Source organism: Haliotis cracherodii, unplaced genomic scaffold (genome assembly GCF_022045235.1).
Source record: "Haliotis cracherodii isolate W230 unplaced genomic scaffold, xgHalCrac1.p SCAF_8, whole genome shotgun sequence".
NCBI lineage: Eukaryota > Metazoa > Mollusca > Gastropoda > Lepetellida > Haliotidae > Haliotis > Haliotis cracherodii.
In genome coordinates, this window is record NW_027266341.1 from 45,331,907 (window position 1) to 45,354,373 (window position 22,467).

General features: G+C 41.7%; 1 protein-coding gene across 1 annotated transcript; it reads left to right on the plus strand.

Annotated features, from left to right (window-relative positions):
• Positions 1-2,369: 2,369 nt before the first annotated feature.
• Positions 2,370-21,120, plus strand: LOC139450072 (vascular endothelial growth factor D-like). The gene is made up of 7 exons (XM_071231713.1): positions 2,370-2,603; positions 11,438-11,555; positions 11,700-11,747; positions 12,034-12,224; positions 18,056-18,196; positions 18,527-18,678; positions 19,613-21,120. Exons 1-7 carry the CDS (start codon positions 2,559-2,561, stop codon positions 19,869-19,871), a joined length of 954 nt encoding a protein of 317 aa, XP_071087814.1. The 5' UTR covers positions 2,370-2,558; the 3' UTR covers positions 19,872-21,120.
• Positions 21,121-22,467: the final 1,347 nt, after the last annotated feature.

A 22,467-nucleotide genomic window follows, 5' to 3' on the forward strand; every position in this document is an offset into this window, starting at 1 on the left:
GTACACGGCAGGTATGATGACTGTGAAACTTCCTGGTGTATTAATGTGATAAGTATAAGCGCCGTGTCACCCAACACACAACCTATAGGGAGTTGAAACGTCAACTGAGCCGAGTATGTTTGCAAAGCAGACCTTTGGGGGCGGACATGAACCGTTTCTTTGAGGAAGTTCCACACGACACAAACTCGGTCTTTTATTTTTTCTTTTACGTGTAAACTCACTTGACGTGGAAATATTTCAAGAGCAACGCTGTTTTCGGGCGTAACGCCAAATGTTCCATATTTCCTATAAGGCCGTGCTACAATGTCATGCCTACTTGCGTACACACTGGTGCTGGGTCTGTTGTGTGGTCATGGGGGTCCAAAGGCAAACCGAGACACCATAAACCGACGACAGGGGCCACCTCCAGGAATGTTCTCTTCCTCAGCCCGTGTAGCCCAGGCTTCACCACCAGGGCCATCGTGATTGTGGGGCCAATGCAGCCTCTGTGCACGCGGTTATTCCACAAGTCACGTTTCCAGCTATCAATGGCAACCAAGTTCACGGTAATGTAACGGTGCGATCAATTCATGTAACAATTTCATATGGATCCGTGCAGTGATCTGCGTGGGCGTTTCGTGAATAACGGTGTCTCACGGGCACTGTGAAAGGCGGCGTCCAATCAAGAGCCGAGCACAGCCATACGAACAGGCGCGGACGTGACTTGTTATGACGAATATATAAATGTATATATAACAAGCCTGCTCAACTTCATGGTAAAATGCGACTCTGCTTGTCATTATAGAGGCGACTAACGGGGTCGGGTGGTCAATTTGGTGACTCGGTGACTTGGTTGATGCATGTCATCGTACCCCAGTTGAGTAGATCGAGGCGACACCTACGCCTGCACGAAGGGCTACACCATACGGTGCAGGTAGTAGTGTACTTCCTTAGTACATATGTAGCCGCAACAAATTAATTATTTTCTTCTCGTTACCTTAATTTTCGGCCATTTAAAACACAATTCTTAAAAGTCCTAGTCTGTATATTTGTTACAGTGCATGATCAAATGACTGACATTTTCACTTAGGCAAACTATTTCAGCCATTTTTCTATTATTTTTCATTTATGATATTATGATAACGAATTCCAAACATTGTCATGCCCTATTTCATCACCCATGACTGAACATGATAGGATTAAAAGCGAACCAGAGTCAATGTGTTTTCATTATATTTTTGGCTTGTAATCCTCACATAATTAGCATATTGTGATGCTATAAGCCCTTTTGAACTTCTTACTAACTTTTAGGCAGTCTGACGTAATTGGGTTTTTTTGTAAAATGACTGATTTTGACACACATACATAACACATTTACTGAAGAAAACATAATCAAGTTATTGTGGTCAAAACACCCATTAAGATCTATTACTTGTCTCTAATGCAGTAAAAGTTAACTGACTTTGTTTTGTCACACTGATAGTGTTGGTGTATTGCCGACACGGGTGTGTCTGTGTTTCTCATGTGCGGCTTGAGTACCGTGTGATAACGGGGATGTATGGACTGACGCGGGCTTGGTTCCCGGCCCGGCACCACGAACTCCATTGCAGAGATTATAAGCTGATATGTCTGTGTACAGCTGACGTCATTATCAACTGTGTAAAATCACTGATTATATATTTTATAAGAAGACGCTACTCATTGGTCTGAAATGGTAAATAGTAAGTAGGTCACATGTATGCCACCGCTTATAACAGAGTGCGTTACTCCCATTACATACGTTCGTATACGTAAGCAGTTAATTGCTCTCTCCAACAGCGAAAGGTCAAAAGGCGCTCATACATGTTGCAGGTGCCAGTAACACAAACCTCTCCAACTAGCAATCGTATACTTCATCATATAATGACAAGGTCCCTAGAAAACATCCTAGTTATGAATAATCCGAAGAAATGGGACTTCAGACATATTTTAGACTAACGCTTTGTCTCTGAAAATATCATTTTGGTTGAAAACCAAAAGCTCCATTTAAATTGAAAAGTAGGCCCTGTGAGATTGGAGATCCAGAACCTGGAAAATAATATGGTTCATGGACTGTGAGACAGACTAGACATGTAAAAACGCTGAACAGTATCTGTGTTATGCACCATCATCGAGGAGGTTCCTATGCTGCCAGCACGTCTTCCTCATGGTAATGTGCCGCGGAAGATAATCTTTACTTATCATTTGATATTACGCGTGACGCACATCGGGAAATGTTTACGACCACTTCACATGGCCCTGAATTTATCAAATACCCAGGATTTACCAATAAACAGATCACATCGCAATGACGCAATACCATGGGAACAAAAACAGTAGCGAGGATGACGCGGAAACTGCTCTTCTGTCCAGGGAAGTGCTGCAGCTGCCGGCGGCCTCTCCCCACACACATCCAGTGTGTACTCGCGCGTGCGTCCGACCCCTGACCCCGGCTACGACACCAGCTATCCCACGGCTCCTCTATAAAAGCAACGGGTTTACCCAACAGTAACAACGAAAAACAATCTAGCCTGCAGCTCTCACATCCTTGTGATCCCACAATGATACTAGGTGTCCTGGCTGTGTGGGGAATATGCCTGTTTCAAGTAAGTGAACAGTGTTTAACTACTTTCTCTATTCAAGAATAAATCAGCGCGGCTCCAGTGGTTCTGTAGAGCACAGTGCTGTACGGTCTGTGAAGGTTTAATAGTGCCTGCTTCTGTTGGTACTATTTGAAGTAGTTGGCATATATGGGGGTACTTGGGTATGTATAACGTATACTTTGTTGTCAATATGGTTAGACTTATACCACGTTCATCTGCGCGTCTATACATATGTGTGTATACGTGTGTAGAAATTCACACGTGAGTATACTTGTCATCTGAACGCGTTTACTCATGTGTGTATATTTACTCCAGGAGCAAATTTGCGTCATGTCTGGAGCCAGTGCAAATGTAAATGTAAATTTGCACTACGTGTATATGTTGCAATGTGAACGTCTATGTCAACGTGAGAGGATTATCTAATTAATATCTGTTCTCTTGCCGACACCAAACAAACTGTCAACAGTTGCCAACCTTTACAGGTATATACAGAGTTCAGCGGACGGTGGTATCTTCTGGTTTCAAGGAGTCAAAACTTTGTGTACAAATTAAATCAAACACATGTTGCTTCGCGCGAAACTTTTCGGTGAAGTAACTCTCTTCTCATTCAACTTTGATCGGAAAACAACCTGTTTTGTGTTGAAAGTCGTGAACAGACTGACGAATATTTGTGCGCCTTACACAATTTACATACTTTATTTACAACCTAAGATGCTTTTCATGTGAACGCATAGTAAATTTACATATAGATAGTTACACATGTGTAGAATTCCTTACGTTACGTTACTGTGCATGTGAACGGGGTATTAATAAGATGTATTAGGACCAGTTGGAAGCTGTTGGACGGTTTCTTTTGATCTATTTAGTGGCTTTGTCTTCTTACTAAACCTTTTATATGTTTTAATCTAGCAGTTTAATAAACATGGACATGGCACTCATGACTACGCCTTGACGACATAGTCCATCTTTAACATGCATGGAAAAAGTCAAGGTTTCGCGGCTATAACGTTACCTTAGAAGTTGAACAGACCTCATAATAACCATTGCTTCATTCATAGCATATATCTATCATACAAAACTGGCTTCCACAGAAGATTTAACTTGGGTGAGATCCAGTGGTCTCTCCTAGATACCACTGCAGTCAACTTGCATTGGTTACAATCAAATGACATTACTAAACTATTCCACTGAAGGTGGTTAGCAGTACTTTTCGCTTAAAACACTGTTTATTACTGTTTACACACTGGAACAGTTGACAAATGATCTTGGATGATAAATAGAGTCCCACCCTCTTGCCTTTTGATATCAAATATATCAAGACTCGTCGATAAAGTTTAAAACTCCTCGGGAAGCCTCAGAGAACTAAAATTATATTGCCTCGTGTCATATATTTCATATCAAAAGACACTCAGATGAGATTCTCTATTTATCAGTGTGAGAGCAGGCGATATATCCTAGCTGATATCGTTACCGTGAAATACCATCACAATGCATTTCAAACCATTGTGACGTCATGATAACAATGACATCACTGATCTCTCTTCCACTGAAGCTGATTAGCCTTACTGTTTACTCATACGACACTGGTTTGTTAGTTACTGTTAGTTACTAACTATAGTTTCGCGCATGATCTTAATGTCATTTTCATACTTTTTACTAAATGGGTTTTCAGTGTGATATTAAATCTTGTCAATCGTAATCTTTCGATAACCACAAAGTCTTACAGAGTTGCTGTGTAATGTACACTACTCTGATTCAGCTGAAGTGGCGTGTGTAGCTATGTAGATGTTTTCATCTGAGAAATTTCTGGCAAGCCGCCTGTCCTCCGATAGTCTCTTACCTTTCTTCACTGGTTGTGTTCATCTTAGCCAGACCACTACAAGATTTCGAGGACTTGCGGACAAGATATTTATTGATACGCAACATTTACAGTGACTGAAGACAATTGATATTTCGCAGTCTAACAAATGCTATCAAGTTGTTGCAAAAACTGCTTTATGGAACACTGCTAGGCTACCGCTTAGTCTCTGAAAATATATAATTTTGATAGAAACAAATAACTCCATTTAAATTGAAAAGGAGCCCCAGTGAGATTTGATCAGAATCTGAACCTGAGGAAAGTCTAGACTTGCTTCATTTAGAGCTTTTGCATTAGAAAAAGGTTTGGGCGACAGGAAAATAATATGGTTCAGGGACTGTGTGACAGACTAGAACACTAGCAGCATACCCATACCTCATTGTGTGGGGATAATAACCATTCTTTATACCTTAATACACTTTGCGAAGAAGCACCCCTCCAGGGAAATCTCCAGTGACGAACGCTGATGTTTATCTGGTAGAATGGTAACTGCTTCTGTCTAAGTGTAAGATCGAAACTGACGTATTGGGGAAAGTAGTGTCCCCCTGGGATGGATCGTAGTAGTGGATGAGTCAGTATCAGCTGATGGCTGAGCACCGTATATCACGTCCAATAACCCGCCCGGCGTCACTCACCAAGTACACTCGTGTCTCGACAAACACTCCGGCTAACTTACTCTCATGTGATGTATTCTTCTCATTACTGACATTTCCATTTTGTTTCATCAATTCAGTGACAAGTAACGGGTACCGCAGTGTACTTAAACGTGGTCTCTGCGAATGGATGGTTGATGCAGGGTTGATAGAAGTTGTTGATGGTGTTCACTTCGTTGTAGGCAATGACGTCATTGGTCTGTTTCAAAAGATAGCTGTGTAACATGAGAATGAAGCAACAAGAATGTTCATAATACCCATCCCAGCGACACCCCACATGGTGGCGGAACCCCTCTACATGTGGCAGACACGCGCTCGCGCTCAAACAGACACACACACTGACCCTTCCTATCTCCCAGCCCCTGATTTGTGGGCAGTACCTAGAACAGTGTGAGGAGGGCTCGGAAGTCCGATCTCATGACGTCGTGACTATTTGATAAGAAAACCCTGCTTACTTGGAGTGTCGGCCACGCTACACAGCTGCACCAGAAGGCCCAACTCACTTGAAGTGTCGGCCACGCTACACAGCTGCACGAGAAGGCCGTGTCTGACGCGGCTCAACTTCTTCATGTGTAACCTGTCATTAATGTCGATGACTCTATGTTTTATTTATTTTGTTTGTTTGTTGCTTTACGCCGCACTCAGCAACATTCCAGCTATTTGACAGCGGTCTGTAAAGAATCGATTCTGGACCAGACAATCCAGTGATTGACATCATGCACATATCATGACATGCATCAACCAAGTCAGCGAGCCTGACCACCCGAGCCCGTTAGTCGCCTTTTACGGCAAGCATAGTCGCCTTTTACGGCAAGCATGGGTTGTTGAAGACCTATATGTTGGATATACGTTGAAAGTAGAGTGGATTCTGTGTGCGTCTGGTGCACAATAGGCATGGTCCAGAACCTGTTATTGTCCATTGTTGGGGGCACGGGGGCCCATTCATCAATTCGCAGTTCGCGTCCCTTGGGCACGCCAGAAACCTATGATTGTGGTTTCTAATGCCGGTTTGCCCTGATAATGTTTCTAGGTTTGTCAGCACCATTCCTGTGGTTGTGGGTTTTTGTTTGTTTGTTTGTTCGTTTGTTGTTTAACAATATGCCAGCTATCTGACGGCCTACAGAAAATAATCGAGTCTGGATCAGACAATCCAGTGACTGACATCATGTGCATCGATCTAGGCATGGGACACGATGACATGTATCAACCATGTCAGCGTGCCTGACCATCCGATCCCGTTAGTCGCCTCTCATGACAAGCATAGACGCCTTTTACGGTACGGTAGAGACTAGCATCGGTTGCTGAAGACGTATTCTCTACCCGGATATTCACGGAGGAGAATAGCATGGGTTGCTGAAGACAGACCATATACGTATAAGTAATACATATACCATAAGACATTACGTATATTCTACCCGGATCTTCACGGGGGAGACTAGCATGGGTTGCTGAAGACGTATTCTCTACCCGGATCTTCACGGGGGAGACTAGCATGGGTTGCTGAAGACGTATTCTCTACCCGGATCTTCACGGGGGAGACTAGCATGGGTTGCTGAAGACGTATTCTCTACCCGGATCTTAACGGGGGGGACTAGCAAGGGTTGCTGAAGACGTATTCTCTACCCGGATCTTCACGGGGGAGACTAGCATGGGTTGCTGAAGACGTATATTCTACCCGGATCTTCACGGGGGAGACTAGCATGGGTTGCTGAAGACGTATATTCTACCCGGATCTTCACGGGGGAGACTAGCATGGGTTGCTGAAGACGTATATTCTACCCGGATCTTCACGGGGGAGACTAGCATGGGTTGCTGAAGACGTATTCCCGGATGCATGGTCTGTCATTACCAAGGCGTACTTGTACTCTGTTGGCTGCCACGATACACTGATGTAGCCAGGTTAGGATGCATGGTCTGTCATTACCAAGGCGTACTTGTACTCTGTTGGCTGCCACGATACACTGATGTAGCCAGGTTAGGATGCATGGTCTGTCATTACCAAGGCGAACTTGCGGTCCCTAGTCTGTCATACAGACCCTGATACAAATATATCCAATACAACCCATGCAAGTCTATAATGTTTGGCAAGTATAGATTACTGAGGAATCAAGGCGTACTTGTGATCTCACGGCAATACATGTGAACTTGTGGCCATGCTGCACATGACTGAATGATTTGAATGGAATTAGCTAACACTGTAAGTTAGTCGAGTTTCCTCAAAGTCACTCACAGTTTTATTCTCAAAATGGCCTCCCTTATTCACTCTTTAGCCATTAATGCCATTTAGCCATATATTTATTAATCTATATGACACTTGTTTGAATACCACTTCTATTTTGCTAAGTATGTTTATTAAACTATCCTGTTCAATGTATGATCGGGAAACCTTGTTTATAAATCCTCATCCACTAGACATATGATTGTAGAAATATATACCGTTTAACTTTATCATTTGCAAATACAAATACATTCCCTCTACGACAACCCTCTTATATTTTCTGTTTATTTTTCCAAATAAATACAACCTATATTAGAATTTACATCTCAGAATCCAAAGGCTTAGGTATGTATACACTACCTGATATACAAGCTTATGAAGTTGTGAGGTAGACCTACACACTCTAAGTTTTTATAACGCCCAGAAATAATCAATAATAATCCTTTAGAGCACAGGTAAATGCTTTCGTCCCATGGGTGGTCACTATTTTGATAAGGTGGGGGTACATTTGTATGCTGATAAAGTACTGTAAAGTATACAGTTTATATCGGCATGAAACTCTCCTGCTTCATGAAACTTGTACATTTCAGCATGCCAGGACTTAAACAGCCAACAATAGCTTCTATTATTTATTAACACCAATAACGACATTTTGTAATTGATTTAATATGGCATAGCAATCTGGATCTCTTTGTAGCCTTGCTTAAATTTGAAAACCGTCCTTTTTCCTTGACTCTATTTGCCATGGCAGAGTGAGTGAGTGAGTATGGTTTTACGCCGCTCTTAGCAATATTCCAGCAATATCACGGCGGAGGACACCAGAAATGGACTTCGCACATTGTACCTATGTCGGGAATCGAACCCGGGTGACCCTGTGACGAGCGAACGCTTTAATCACTAGGCTACCCGACCGCTCCTTCATTGCAGAGAGACAGTTTTGATGCGTCAGCCTGAAAATCCAAAATCCAATCTCGAATAATTGTCCCTTAAATGCCTCAATATAGCGCAGGCTATCTGATAAAGAGATCTGGGGGTAGCGTTTCAACATAGAAAGACTGAAAGCCTATGGTTTAATTCTTCCGCCAAAATTGCGAAAACATCAAGTGGTAAGGACATGTATGGTTCATAAACATACGAGTTTCTTTTTTATGTGTTGCCCTTCGGTCCAAATGTTAAAACCCAACTTTGTATCAATCCTGGTTTTAACTGGGATTCGATCTTCAATCATGTCATCTACCATGGCTGAAGTACAAGATGCAAAACGATCAATCTCTTTTGAGATCGATGGTTTTAAATTTTGTCAAGTTTTAAATCTTCCAAAGTTTGGCTCAGTTGAGTATCAGATAAAGTTGTGTTTTCACTTGCCTGAGATAACCAAATGTCATCATCACTATGATCCATGGTTGTTACTTGTCATGACATTGTTAACACGCGGGCAATACATCATACACAAGGATACGGCATGCTCGTGTGCTCTGCTTCGATTGTGAATGAGTTTGTGCGATCTGCAGCGTAAGTTCGCGGAGCTCGAGTACTTGCCTGCATGTGTTCTAAGATGGATAGAGAACTTGTGCCAGTCAGTACTTTATCGGGTTTTTGCTCTGACGAATGCCGACAATATATGCCCGGCTATAATGCGCCAACGGCTATATATGCTGTGAACGTTGGCGACGATGCCCGGCGACAACCCCTCCTTTATCTAACAACTAGTACAAGACTAGAAACGATATTTGCACCGGAAACATGGCTTGCCGATCGGAAGTTGCAACAGTATAGGACAAGACGGTAGTTGACCTACATAATCTCCTTTAGATCAAAGGTTTTCTTTTGTCCTCGCTGGCACATCTCACGAGAATTTCAATGTGCAGAAAGTCCTGACGCAAGCCTCTTACGACATATATCATCGCCGGGCACATATTGCCAATGTCACAGTTATTGCAGTTATTTGAAAGACCATAGACATGATAAGTGTTTAGATGTCTCCGGATATTGTTAATGGGGACAGCATTATGGAGATGCTTCTCATTAGTTGTTGTTCCCTTGCCCTCGGTTTACGATTGTTAGATTTAATTGTTACTTCCATAAGAAGAGATATGATCTAAAAAGTGTATTATATGGAACTACAAATTTAACTGGAGATATTTATCTTCGACCAGAAACCAGAAATGTTTTATCTTATGAAATGGGTAGTGTTGGAATACACCTCTGATACACAAGTTTTGTTTGTTTGTTTCTTGTTTAACGCCGCACTCCAGCTATATGATGGCGGTCTGTAAATAATTCAGTCTGGACCAGACAATCCAGTTAATGACATCATGAGCATCGATCCACGCATTTGAGATATAATGACATGTATCAACCAAGTCAGCGAGCCTGACCACCCGATCCCGTTAGTCATCTCTTACGACAAGCATAGTCACATTTTACGGCAAGCATGGGTTTCTGAAGACCTATATGTTAGATATACGTTTAAAGTAAAGTGGATTCTGTGTTCGTCTGGTGCACAAATGTACCGATAGGCATGGCCCAGAACCTGTTATTGTCCATTGTTGGGGGCACGGGGGCCCATTCATCATTTCGCAGTTCGCTGTGCAGAGTGGCGCCTTTTACGACAAGCATGGGTTGCTGAAGATCTATTCTACCCCGGATCTTCACGGGTCTGATACACAAGTAGCATACTGGTGATATACAAGTGATACACGAGTAAGGCACCTATAGATTGCTGTAGAATTCTTTATCTGTAAAACTTTATAATGTCTATGTACTTATCTATATGACACATGTTTGAATACCACTTCTGTTTGGCTAAGTATGTTTATTATATTATCCTGTAAATGTATGATGCAATTTTTAGAGGGTAAACTTTGTTTATAAATCCCCATCCAATATCTGTTAATGTTTCCAAATATAAACCATAAAAATGGAAATTTACATGGTAATTTTCAGTGATTTGCTAGGTTATATAGCTATAGATATACATGCTCTGGAAAATTCACCACGTTTCCATAAAAAACTGTAAAAATGCTTTGGGAAATCTCTAAATAGCAACAGGCACCAGTGCTCAATATCACCAGTGTTCGAGAAATGCTCCTTAAATTAAAGATTTCTGACGGACGGACGGACGGACGGACGGACGGACGACTATATAAACAGACACATTCTGGGCATGAGTTGATTTAATTTCGTGTGAACATTTCAAGAAATGTAATATATTTGTATAACATTTTCTTTCTTGAGTATATATATATATATATATTCTGACAGTATTGTCACTGGTGTTACTTTGGGGTTGCTCTGTATTTAAGTATGTGAGGCCATGTCTCGGGGTGGTAATGAAGAAACATTGCTTGCACGCGTGGTGTTCAGGGGATGTTCAAGTGAACCATCAGTACACGGAGAAAGAAAGTTCCCTAGAACCCGGCCGAGCAGCTGCCGTCCATCTAGATTGTGTCCCCGTGGGTAGGTCTGGGCGAAATAGCTGTGGTCAAACAAAGTTCGAAGAATCAGCACATTTACGACTGACACGTCACAACATGCACAGTACGTACAGATTGAGATCCCAGCTCACAGTTCGGGTGTAGTTATAAAACAAAATCTACACGTAGAAATAGATATATGATAATAAATACTTGGTTTGAGATCTGCAGTTTTATTTGAAATGTTTATGACCCGAATTCTATCTTCCAGCCTTAACAGGTGCTCAATTATTGACAATTAGATGTGTCTTTAACTATCTATATATCAAAACCCAGTGCAGAGCAGCTCTCAAGGGACACACAACAGCCCACGCACCGACACATTGTAATATATTTCCCACATCTCATCTCAGAGGTTTGGTTCAGGCATTGGTCCATATATTGTTATTGGATTAATTCCCACCAGCCACGACTTGAATCAGACAATCTACTCTTACATGTGTCCCTGGAGTGCCCTGGTGGAGAACGATGTCCCTCGGGACGCACGCAGCTTCTCCACAACGCGGGGACTGTGTAGAATGTGTTTTTTCTGTGCCAGCTACTAAACAAACCAAACAAACTGCCGAAAGTGTTTTAATGTCAATGATCCTGGCTATGACAGTAGCAAGTGATGTTGTGTTTGTCATGTTAAGGGCACCCTGCAGATGAACTACCAGCAGGCCATGCGACTTTCCCGCATCACCAACATCACAGAACTGTTTCGGGCAGTCGACATGAAAATGAATGGGCGTAGAGTCGAAATAGAGGAAGGTATGTACAGATGATCAATAACAGTGATAATGGGAGCAAGTTCAATGAAGTTCAACGTATTAATATCTAATAAATTCTTCGTTTGCCATCCCATTTACTGTTTTTAGTATATTGTTTCTAATATACAGGGGTTCTTTTTTTCAGTTTTGCCAAACTTAGGAAGTTCGGATGGTCGGGTGTACGTAACTGCTGGTACGTACGCCAAGTCAGCAATCAATACGTATTCCCTTAACATCTATCATCATTTACGTATTGTTGCGTACGTTGGTCCAGAAAACGGTCGATATTTCCTTAACGTGTCAGCGCGTCCAAGTCGGAACAAACGAACCGCTCTGTTTTCCAAACGTGTGCTTGTACGGAAGTCTGGTAGTCACAGACAATCCCCAATGATAAAAGCCCGTTCATACACGGCTTCATTAAGCGTATATATCATCTCCTTATCGTGGGAGTGTAATCTACTGTCCATGTATTGTTCCAGGAGCAGCAGAGTTCGCCTTCCCTGACGAATGTTCCCCACGTCTCATGACCGTGGAGATCCCCAGGGACATGACCCATGACGTCAACGTCATGACGTGGCCGACATGTACACGTGTTATGCGCTGTGGAGGTTGCTGTGCCAACAGCATGTTGCAGTGTGCGCCCCGTTCTTCTAGGCCGAAACGAATCACGGTCAGTGTGTGTGTGTGTGTGTGTGTGTGTGAGAGAGAGAGAGAGAGAGAGAGAGAGAGAGAGAGAGAGAGAGAGAGAGAGAGAGAGAGAGTCGGCGACAGGATTACGCAAAACATCAGCGCCATGCAGCTGCAGTTATAATGTTGAACCGTTTAGACCACCCAAACCCCAATTTGAAATTAAAAGCACAGTATTATCCAAACAAGTATAATGCTGTCCAATAGCCTCCAATATCTGTCCCGAGATATTTCCTAATTGACTAAATTGTGAAACCATGAAATGACAACACAAGAAACACACGGGTTTACAGTAAGAACAGGTAATACAAGGGGTAAAATATGTGGCAGCAGGAAGAAGTAACAGTCCCTAGATTTAATATAAGAGCTCACAATTCACACATTTTCACAGTCGAATGTCATGAAACTGTCTCGGTTTTTGAAGTTCATAAAGGTAACCCCTCCGCACATGGCAGGTAGATGTAAAGCCTGAAATCTCCCTTGTGAAAGCCCTATCCCAGCCCGAAACTTCTCGAACTATCAAGCCTGTCATGTTCAAATTTAGAATCTTGCCACGACAGTAATCGACATTTTACTAACGCTTCAATCATTTGATGCCAACGTCAATCGCTACTATCACATAATATCACGTTACATTGTCTTGATGATTCCAGGTGTTTATGTCACGTTACAGTCTACATTGTCTTGATGGTTCCAGTTAAAAATTGTTAAGTCACGTTACAGTCTACATTGTCTCGATGGTTCCAGGTGTTTATGTCACGTTACAGTCTACATTGTCTTGATGGTTCCAGTTGTTAAGTCACGTTACAGTCTACATTGCCTTGATGGTTACAGGTGTTTTTGTCACGTTACAATCTACATTGTCTTGATGGTTCCAGTTGTTAAGTCACGTTACAGTCTACATTGTCTCGATGGTTACAGGTGTTTATGTCACGTTACAGTCTACATTGTCTCGATGGTTCCAGTTGTAAAGTCAAGTTACAGTCTACATTGTCTCGATGGTTACAGGTGTTTATGTCACATTACAGTCTACATTGTTTTGATGGTTACAGGTGTTTATGTCACATTACAGTCTACATTGTCTCGATGGTTACAGGTGTTTATGTCACGTTACAGTCTACATTGTCTTGATGGTTCCAGTTGTTAAGTCACGTTACAGTCTACATTGCCTTGATGGTTACAGGTGTTTTTGTCACGTTACAATCTACATTGTCTTGATGGTTCCAGTTGTTAAGTCACGTTACAGTCTACATTGTCTCGATGGTTACAGGTGTTTATGTCACGTTACAGTCTACATTGTCTCGATGGTTCCAGTTGTAAAGTCAAGTTACAGTCTACATTGTCTCGATGGTTACAGGTGTTTATGTCACGTTACAGTCTACATTGTTTTGATGGTTACAGGTGTTTATGTCACATTACAGTCTACATTGTCTCGATGGTTACAGGTGTTTGTGTCATATTACAGTCTACATTGTCTTGATGGTTCCATGTGTTTATGTCACGTTACAGTCTACATTGTCTTGATGGTTCCAGTTGTTAAGTCACGTTACAGTCTACATTGTCTTGATGGTTACAGGTGTTTGTGTCATATTACAGTCTACATTGTCTTGATGGTTCCACTTGTTAAGTCACGTTACAGTCTACATTGTCTTGATGGTTCCAGGTGTTTATGTCACGTTACAGTCTGCATTGTCTTGATGGTTACAGGTGTTTATGTCATAATACAGTCTACATTGTCTTGATGGTTACAGGTGTTTATATCACGTTACAGTCTACATTGTCTTGATGATTACAGGTGTTTATGTCACGTTACAGTCTACATTGTCTTGGCTGTTCCAGGTGTTTATGTCACATTACAGTCTACATTGTCTTGATGGTTATAGGTGTTTATGTCACGTTACAGTCTACATTGTCTTGATGGTTACAAGTGTTTATATCATGTTACAGTCTACATTGTCTTGATGGTTACAGTTGTAATGTCACGTTACAGTCTATATTGTCTTGGCTGTTGCAGGTGTTAAGTCACGTTACAGTCCACATTGTCTTGATGATTCCAGGTGTTTATGTCACGTTACAGTCTACATTGTCTTGGCTGTTCCAGGTGTTAAGTCATATTACAGTCTACATTGTCTTGGCTGTTCCAGGTGTTTATGTCACGTTACAGTCTACATTGTCTTGATGGTTACAGGTGTTTATGTCATGTTACAGTCTACATTGTCTTGATGGTTCCAGTTGTTAAGTCACGTTACAGTCTATATTGTCCTGGCTGTTGCAGGTGTTAAGTCACGTTACAGTCTACATTGTCTTGGCTGTTCCAGGTGTTAAGTCACGTTACAGTCTACATTGTCTTGATGATTCCAGGTGTTTATGTCACGTTACAGTCTACATTGTCTTGATGGTTCCAGTTGTTAAGTCACATTACAGTCTACATTGTCTCGATGGTTACAGGTGTTTATGTCATATTAAAGTCTACATTGTCTTGATGGTTCCAGGTGTTTATGTCACATTACAGTCTACATTGTCTCGATGGTTACAGGTGTTTATGTCATATTACAGTCTACATTGTCTTGATGGTTCCAGGTGTTTATGTCACGTTACAGTCTACATTGTCTTGATGGTTACAGGTGTTTATATCATGTTACAGTCTACATTGTCTTGATGGTTACAGGTGTTTATGTCATGTTACAGTCTACATTGTCTTGATGGTTACAGGTGTTTATATCATGTTACAGTCTACATTGTCTTGATGGTTACAGGTGTTTATGTCACATTACAGTCTGCATTGTCTTGATGGTTACAGGTGTTTATATCATGTTACAGTCTACATTGTCTTGATGGTTACAGGTGTTTATGTCACATTACAGTCTGCATTGTCTTGATGGTTACAGGTGTTTATGTCATATTACAGTCTACATTGTCTTGATGGTTCCAGGTGTTTATGTCACGTTACAGTCTACATTGTCTTGATGGTTACAGGTGTTTATATCATGTTACAGTCTACATTGTCTTGATGGTTCCAGGTGTTTATGTCATGTTACAGTCTACATTGTCTTGATGGTTACAGGTGTTTATATCATGTTACAGTCTACATTGTCTTGATGGTTACAGGTGTTTATATCATGTTACAGTCTACATTGTCTTGATGGTTACAGGTGTTTATGTCATGTTACAGTCTACATTGTCTTGATGGTTACAGGTGTTTATATCATGTTACAGTCTACATTGTCTTGATGGTTACAGGTGTTTATGTCACGTTACAGTCTACATTGTCTTGATGGTTACAGGTGTTTATGTCATGTTACAGTCTACATTGTCTTGATGGTTCCAGGTGTTTATGTCACGTTACAGTCTACATTGTCTTGATGGTTACAGGTGTTTATATCATGTTACAGTCTACATTGTCTTGATGGTTACAGTTGTAAAGTCACGGTACAGTCTACATTGTCTTGATGGTTACAGGTGTTTATGTCACGTTACAGTCTACATTGTCTTGATGGTGCCAGGTGTTTATGTCACGTTACAGTCTACATTGTCTTGATTGTTACAGGTGTTTGTGTCATATTACAGTCTACATTGTCTTGATTGTTACAGGTGTTTATGTCATATTACAGTCTACATTGTCTTGATGGTTACAAGTGTTTGTGTCATATTACAGTCTACATTGTCTTGATGGTTACAGGTGTTTATGTCATATTACAGTCTACATTGTCTTGATGGTTACATGTGTTTGTGTCATATTACAGTCTACATTGTCTTGATTGTTACAGGTGGTTGTGTCATATTACAGTCTACATTGTCTTGATGGTTACATGTGTTTGTGTCATATTACAGTCTACATTGTCTTGATGGTTACAGGTGTTTATGTCATATTACAGTCTACATTGTCTTGATGGTTACATGTGTTTGTGTCATATTACAGTCTACATTGTCTTGATGGTTACAGGTGTTTATGTCACGTTACAGTCTACATTGTCTTGATGGTTACATGTGTTTGTGTCATATTACAGTCTACATTGTCTTGATGGTTACAGGTGTTTGTGTCATATTACAGTCTACATTGTCTTGATGGTTACAGGTGTTTATGTCATATTACAGTCTACATTGTCTTGATGGTTACAGGTGGTTGTGTCATATTACAGTCTACATTGTCTTGATGGATACAGGTGTTTATGTCATATTACAGTCTACATTGTCTTGATTGTTACAGGTGTTTATGTCACGTTACAGTCTACATTGTTTTTATGGTTACAGGTGTTTATATCATGTTACAGTCTACATTGTCTTGATGGTTACAGGTGTTTATGTCATATTACAGTCTACATTGTCTTGATGGTTACATGTGTTTGTGTCATATTACAGTCTACATTGTCTTGATTGTTACAGGTGGTTGTGTCATATTACAGTCTACATTGTCTTGATGGTTACAGGTGTTTGTGTCATATTACAGTCTACATTGTCTTGATGGTTACAGGTGTTTATGTCATATTACAGTCTACATTGTCTTGATGGTTACATGTGTTTGTGTCATATTACAGTCTACATTGTCTTGATGGTTACAGGTGTTTATGTCACGTTACAGTCTACATTGTCTTGATGGTTACATGTGTTTGTGTCATATTACAGTCTACATTGTCTTGATGGTTACAGGTGTTTGTGTCATATTACAGTCTACATTGTCTTGATGGTTACAGGTGTTTATGTCATATTACAGTCTACATTGTCTTGATGGTTATAGGTGGTTGTGTCATATTACAGTCTACATTGTCTTGATGGTTACAGGTGTTTATGTCATATTACAGTCTACATTGTCTTGATTGTTACAGGTGTTTATGTCACGTTACAGTCTACATTGTTTTTATGGTTACAGGTGTTTATATCATGTTACAGTCTACATTGTCTTGATGGTTACAGGTGGTTGTGTCATATTACAGTCTACATTGTCTTGATGGTTACAGGTGTTTATGTCATATTACAGTCTACATTGTCTTGATTGTTACAGGTGTTTATGTCACGTTACAGTCTACATTGTTTTTATGGTTACAGGTGTTTATATCATGTTACAGTCTACATTGTCTTGATGGTTACAGGTGTTTATGTCATATTACAGTCTACATTGTCTTGATGGTTCCAGGTGTTTATGTCATGTTACAGTCTACATTGTCTTGATGGTTCCAGGTGTTTGTGTCATATTACAGTCTACATTGTCTTGATTGTTACAGGTGTTTATGTCACGTTACAGTCTACATTGTTTTTATGGTTACAGGTGTTTATGTCACGTTACAGTCTACATTGTTTTGATGGTTACAGGTGTTTATGTCACGTTACAGTCAACATTGTCTTGATGGTTACAGGTGTTTATGTCATGTTACACTCTACATTGTTTTGATGGTTACAGGTGTTAATGTCATGTTACAACTTCTTCTGATAACATGTTGATTTTGATTATAGAACTGTTCTCCAAAACGCACCCTATGCATAATGATTAGATCACGAGAACGCACTAACGTATGGTTGTGACTGCGCGTGAAATGCTATGGTTTGGACCAGATATAAGTCGATGGCAATCAATCAAGTTTGCTTATCGTTTATTTACATTTATTTACATACTTGAGTCATGGTTTATTTAATATCCATCCACCATAGTGTTCACATTATGACATGTTATCACGTTTAAACCTTGTATCGTTTAGTTTATTGGTCAGTTAACAGGTACGTTATTCACGTTTAGTTTATTAGTTCATTTAAGATAAGACGAACTCTGCAACTATTTAGATGCACTGCGCAACACTTCCTACATTGTCTTGGTGGTTCCAGGTGTTGAAGACGCTGTTGTTCGAGTCCAACCTGCCCGATCTTCTCATGGAGTGGGACGGCACACACGAGGTCACAGTCGAGGAACACCTAGAATGTGTCGTCACCTGCCGGCTCACCGCCAACGACTGTAACAAGAGACAGGTACTCGCATGTTTTAATAGCATGCAGTGTGATTATATTCGAGAGATATCTCCTTTCTTGTGTACAGAACGTATAGTTCAGACATTTCCCCTTTCTATTGTATAAATAAAGTTACAGATTTCATATACAGTTTTGGTAACTAAGATGGTGTGGTCCAAATGGCTCTCGAGACTATCGACCCCTTGCCCAGACAGAGAAAGGAATCTTTGTGACAGTGTTATGCTTGTTTGGTTCCAATGTGTTTCAACTGCTTTAAATGGGAAAGGAACAGGAAAGGCAGAATGTGAATTTAATGTTTTGAACTTACAAATGTCTGTTCATTGTTGGCAGCGATTCGATTCTTTCGAATGCTCCTGCACGTGCAGACGACACCTTACCTGCTACCCCTACCAACGATGGGACATAGAGACGTGCACGTGTGTGTGCATTGAACCGGAACATGAGTGTGAGGACGGCTTAACCTACAGCCCACGTACATGCAGGTGAGGCTAAACTCATGCAACAGAAGATTAGCCCATAGCCCACGTATACGTGCGTCAGAGGGCGAGGTAATGGGTGCCGATTAATGGCTAGCGGCAGGTTTGGGGCGTCGAGGAATGGCTAGGGACAGATGTGAGGCGTCGAGGAATGGCTAGCGGCAGGTTTGGGGCGTCGAGGAATGGCTAGGGGCAGATGTGAGGCATCGAGGAATGGCTAGCGGCAGGTGTGAGGCGTCGAGGAATGGCTAGCGGCAGGTTTGAGGCGTCGAGGAATGGCTGGCGGCAGGTGTGGGGCGTCGAGGAATGGCTAGCGGCAGGTTTTGGGCGTCGAGGAATGGCTAGGGTCAGGTGTGGGGCGTCGAGGAATGGCTAGGGGCAGGTGTGAGGCATCGAGGAATGGATAGACAGGTTTGGGGCGTCGAGGAATGGCTAGCGGCAGGTTTGGGGCGTCGAGGAATGGCTAGGGGCAGGTGGGGGGCGTCGAGGAATGGCTAGGGGCAGGTGTTGGGCGTCGAGGAATGGCTAGCGGCGGGTGTGTTGGGCGTTGAGGAATGGCTAGCGGCAGGTGTGTTGGGCGTTGAGGAATGGCTAGCGGCAGGTTTGGGGCGTCGAGGAATGGCTAGGGGCAGGTGTTGGGCGTCGAGGAATGGCTAGCGGCAGGTGTTGGGCGTCGAGGAATGGCTAGCGACAGGTGTGAGGCGTCGAGGAATGGCTAGCGGCAGGTGTTGGGCGTCGAGGAATGGCTAGCGGCAGGTGTGTGGCCTCGTGGGGTGGCTAGTGGCAGGTGTGAGGCGCCGTGGGATGGCTAACGGCAGGGTTGGGCGTCGTGTGATGGCGAGCGGCAGGTGTGGGGAGTCCTTTAATGGCTAGCGGCAGGTGTGGGGCGTCGTGGGATGGCAAACGGTAGGTGTAATGAAATTGTCTTTATCAATTGCAGCTGCATCATCAACAGAGACCAACAATATTCTAATCTTGAAACGGATGATGAAAGTTCGGAAAATGTAAGCCAAGTTAACACAACTCTACAAACCACAGTGACGAACGCCACATCAACAACAGCAGCACCAACAACTACGATGGCTCCGACGACGGTGGATCCTTGCGCCAGTCAGTTCTGTCCGCCAGGATTCCTGCGAAACCCCAATGGGAACGGTGGATGTGTATGCACACCAAACTTCAGTTTCGGGGGGAAATAGTCGCCGATCAATTTTGTAACACGCCTCCTTTCCTTAAAAACAAACGGTAAAAACGACAGATAGTGTACCAACAATTGGTTAAACGGCCCTATAAAATATTTAACCAATGACACTTTGTTGCGATGACGTATATTTGTGTCCTATGTTTTCAGTCGTTTCATTATCATATGGTAGTAATACTAGCGACAATACGTTAAGCTACATTCATAATGCAAACAAGCTGAGGCTGTATACATAGAACATCTCCTGGGTCTGGGCCCACAGCGCTAGGACTGTTGCCAACACATGTTTCAAGAAGTAGAAACGTCTCAATAGCGTAGTGCTTTGTGCAAGGAGGTCCAGCTATACACACACACATGCACGTTGTACGATTGTCTTACTGACATACACACCATTGTATAGTTCAAATTGAAATAAAGCAACACAGTAAACATCTTGCAAGGTTACAAGATACTTATGTTTAAAGCGGATATATATATGTTTACGATCTAGTTAGTCGGTGAGAGGTTGCGCACGTGTACACACTTATGTGATAACATGTAAATGCGAGCCTTAGCATCGGAACTCCCAAACTGAAGATACCACTTTACAACGACAAATTCGTCTGAAAATAACAAACATAAGCCTTAAGTTTATAATTTTAAACCAAAGGAGGTAATAAGCAGGCCAACCAACTCTGGCTGTTCTAAACAATGGGGAGACATCGAGCGGAGAGACCCGAAAGTTTACCTAGGCCATTACACGTGATTTTTGTAATATTTTGTAAAAGGGTCAACGTTCTAATATTTTGTTTTTATTCAAAATTCAAAGGCAGTTGGTGTTCTCTATGTTTAGTTCTGATAAGTGTTATTGCGATCCTGATTGTATAATGCGTTCATGATTGTATAATGCGTTCATGATTGTATAATGCGATCCTGATTTATAATACGTTCATGATTGTAAAATGCGATCCTGATTGAATAATGCGTTCATGATTGTAAAATGCGATCCTGATTGTATAATGCGTATTTTCTACTGTTACCTAAGACCGGCAAAACATGGACCAGTAAGTGCCACATGGTGCTGACAACCAAGCGACAAATTTCCCTGAAACGCACTTCTATCGTTAATGTAACCTTGTTTACGTTTGACAATACAGTTGTGGCATTGTTACTTTACACTAAATTATCGTGTATTTTATATTCTCTTTTTCTTCTGAATGTGTATGCATTGGTGTATTTAAGCATGTAATAAACATGAATGAACCTTATCTGAGTGTTTTTGTTAATTTAACGTAACTTCGCAACCTTGAGTACACACAATACTGGTATTACATGCAACTAAGGGTTAACATTTTTTGTGCACGTGCATTTGACCATATCAGCTACTGCCTCTCCATGACTTTACTAAAAGAAACTTGCCGAAATTCCCGATTCGCCGTTCGGCAAGGGGGGAAACTGGACTTTTACAGTCTGTTAACTCCCTTGCCTCGGGAAAATGTCAATCAAAAGATCGAGGCTATTTTATCCATTCCCCAAAGTAATTCCCGATTCCACGGTGTCATGACCGGTTAACCGTAATAGAATCACGGCGTTGGCTGTTTAAAATGTTTAGCTTAGAGTTCCCTGGTCTTGAAATACTGTATTAGAAAGTGCTTTAAATTATGGGAACTACTTTGGTTGGCTCTCTAACGTCCTTCGTGCACTTGTATATATATATTCTGTAAAACAAAAAAACCGCAAAAGTGATTTTTAGATGTAAATTTTATGGTGGTAGTCGATTGTTCAAAATTGGCACACTTCATTGTCATTGTCCCAGGTTCCATATGTCAGACATGAAACAGTAGACTTTCCAGGTGAAAGTCATATGTTCTCAATAACGTGTATAGCCACCAATAGTCAAAAACTGACTGGCATCGTCGTCCCTGGGACGTAATCAGATTCCGAATTGAGGCATGGGGAATGTCCACCGCTCTGCCTGCAGTGCTTGAGCCAACTGTTGGTGGTTCTGTGGTTACTGCTGACGTACCCGCAGCCGTTCATCCAGTGCATCCCATAAATGTTCGATTGGATTTAAATCTGGAGTCCTGGTGGGCCGTAATTTGGGGGGATTTTGACGGCACATAGTTACAATGATGAGATTCTTCGGCCATTATGCATCAAGCGAACGTCCTTTTCCAACAAGACACCTCCCGCGGCAAGATTTGTCAACAGCCTTTCTCAGGAATCACAATATCCAGGCCCTGCCATGGCCCACCAGGTCTCCAGATTTAAATCCAAAAACCGAAAACACTCAATAACGCCCGTAGTGGTTTTTTTTTTACCAGGCTGTTATGTTTGGCGATATGCAAGGATTACAGCTGGTCCATGCCATCTTGGGACGAAAGTCATCACTTGAATAATGTCCATACCCAGTTCAGAGGAAAAATAAAACAAACCTAATGTAAAGTACTCTTAGGATGACCCTCTTGATTGTTTGAGACTGTTCGCGCGTCTATCTTTTATGCACACTTCTCTTCACGTTTTAACATGGGAGAGAACTCTTACTTACTCCCCACACAAGCAAAAACGCAAATATTCAGGTGAGCTATCCATCGTATCTATACAGCTTTGCAACA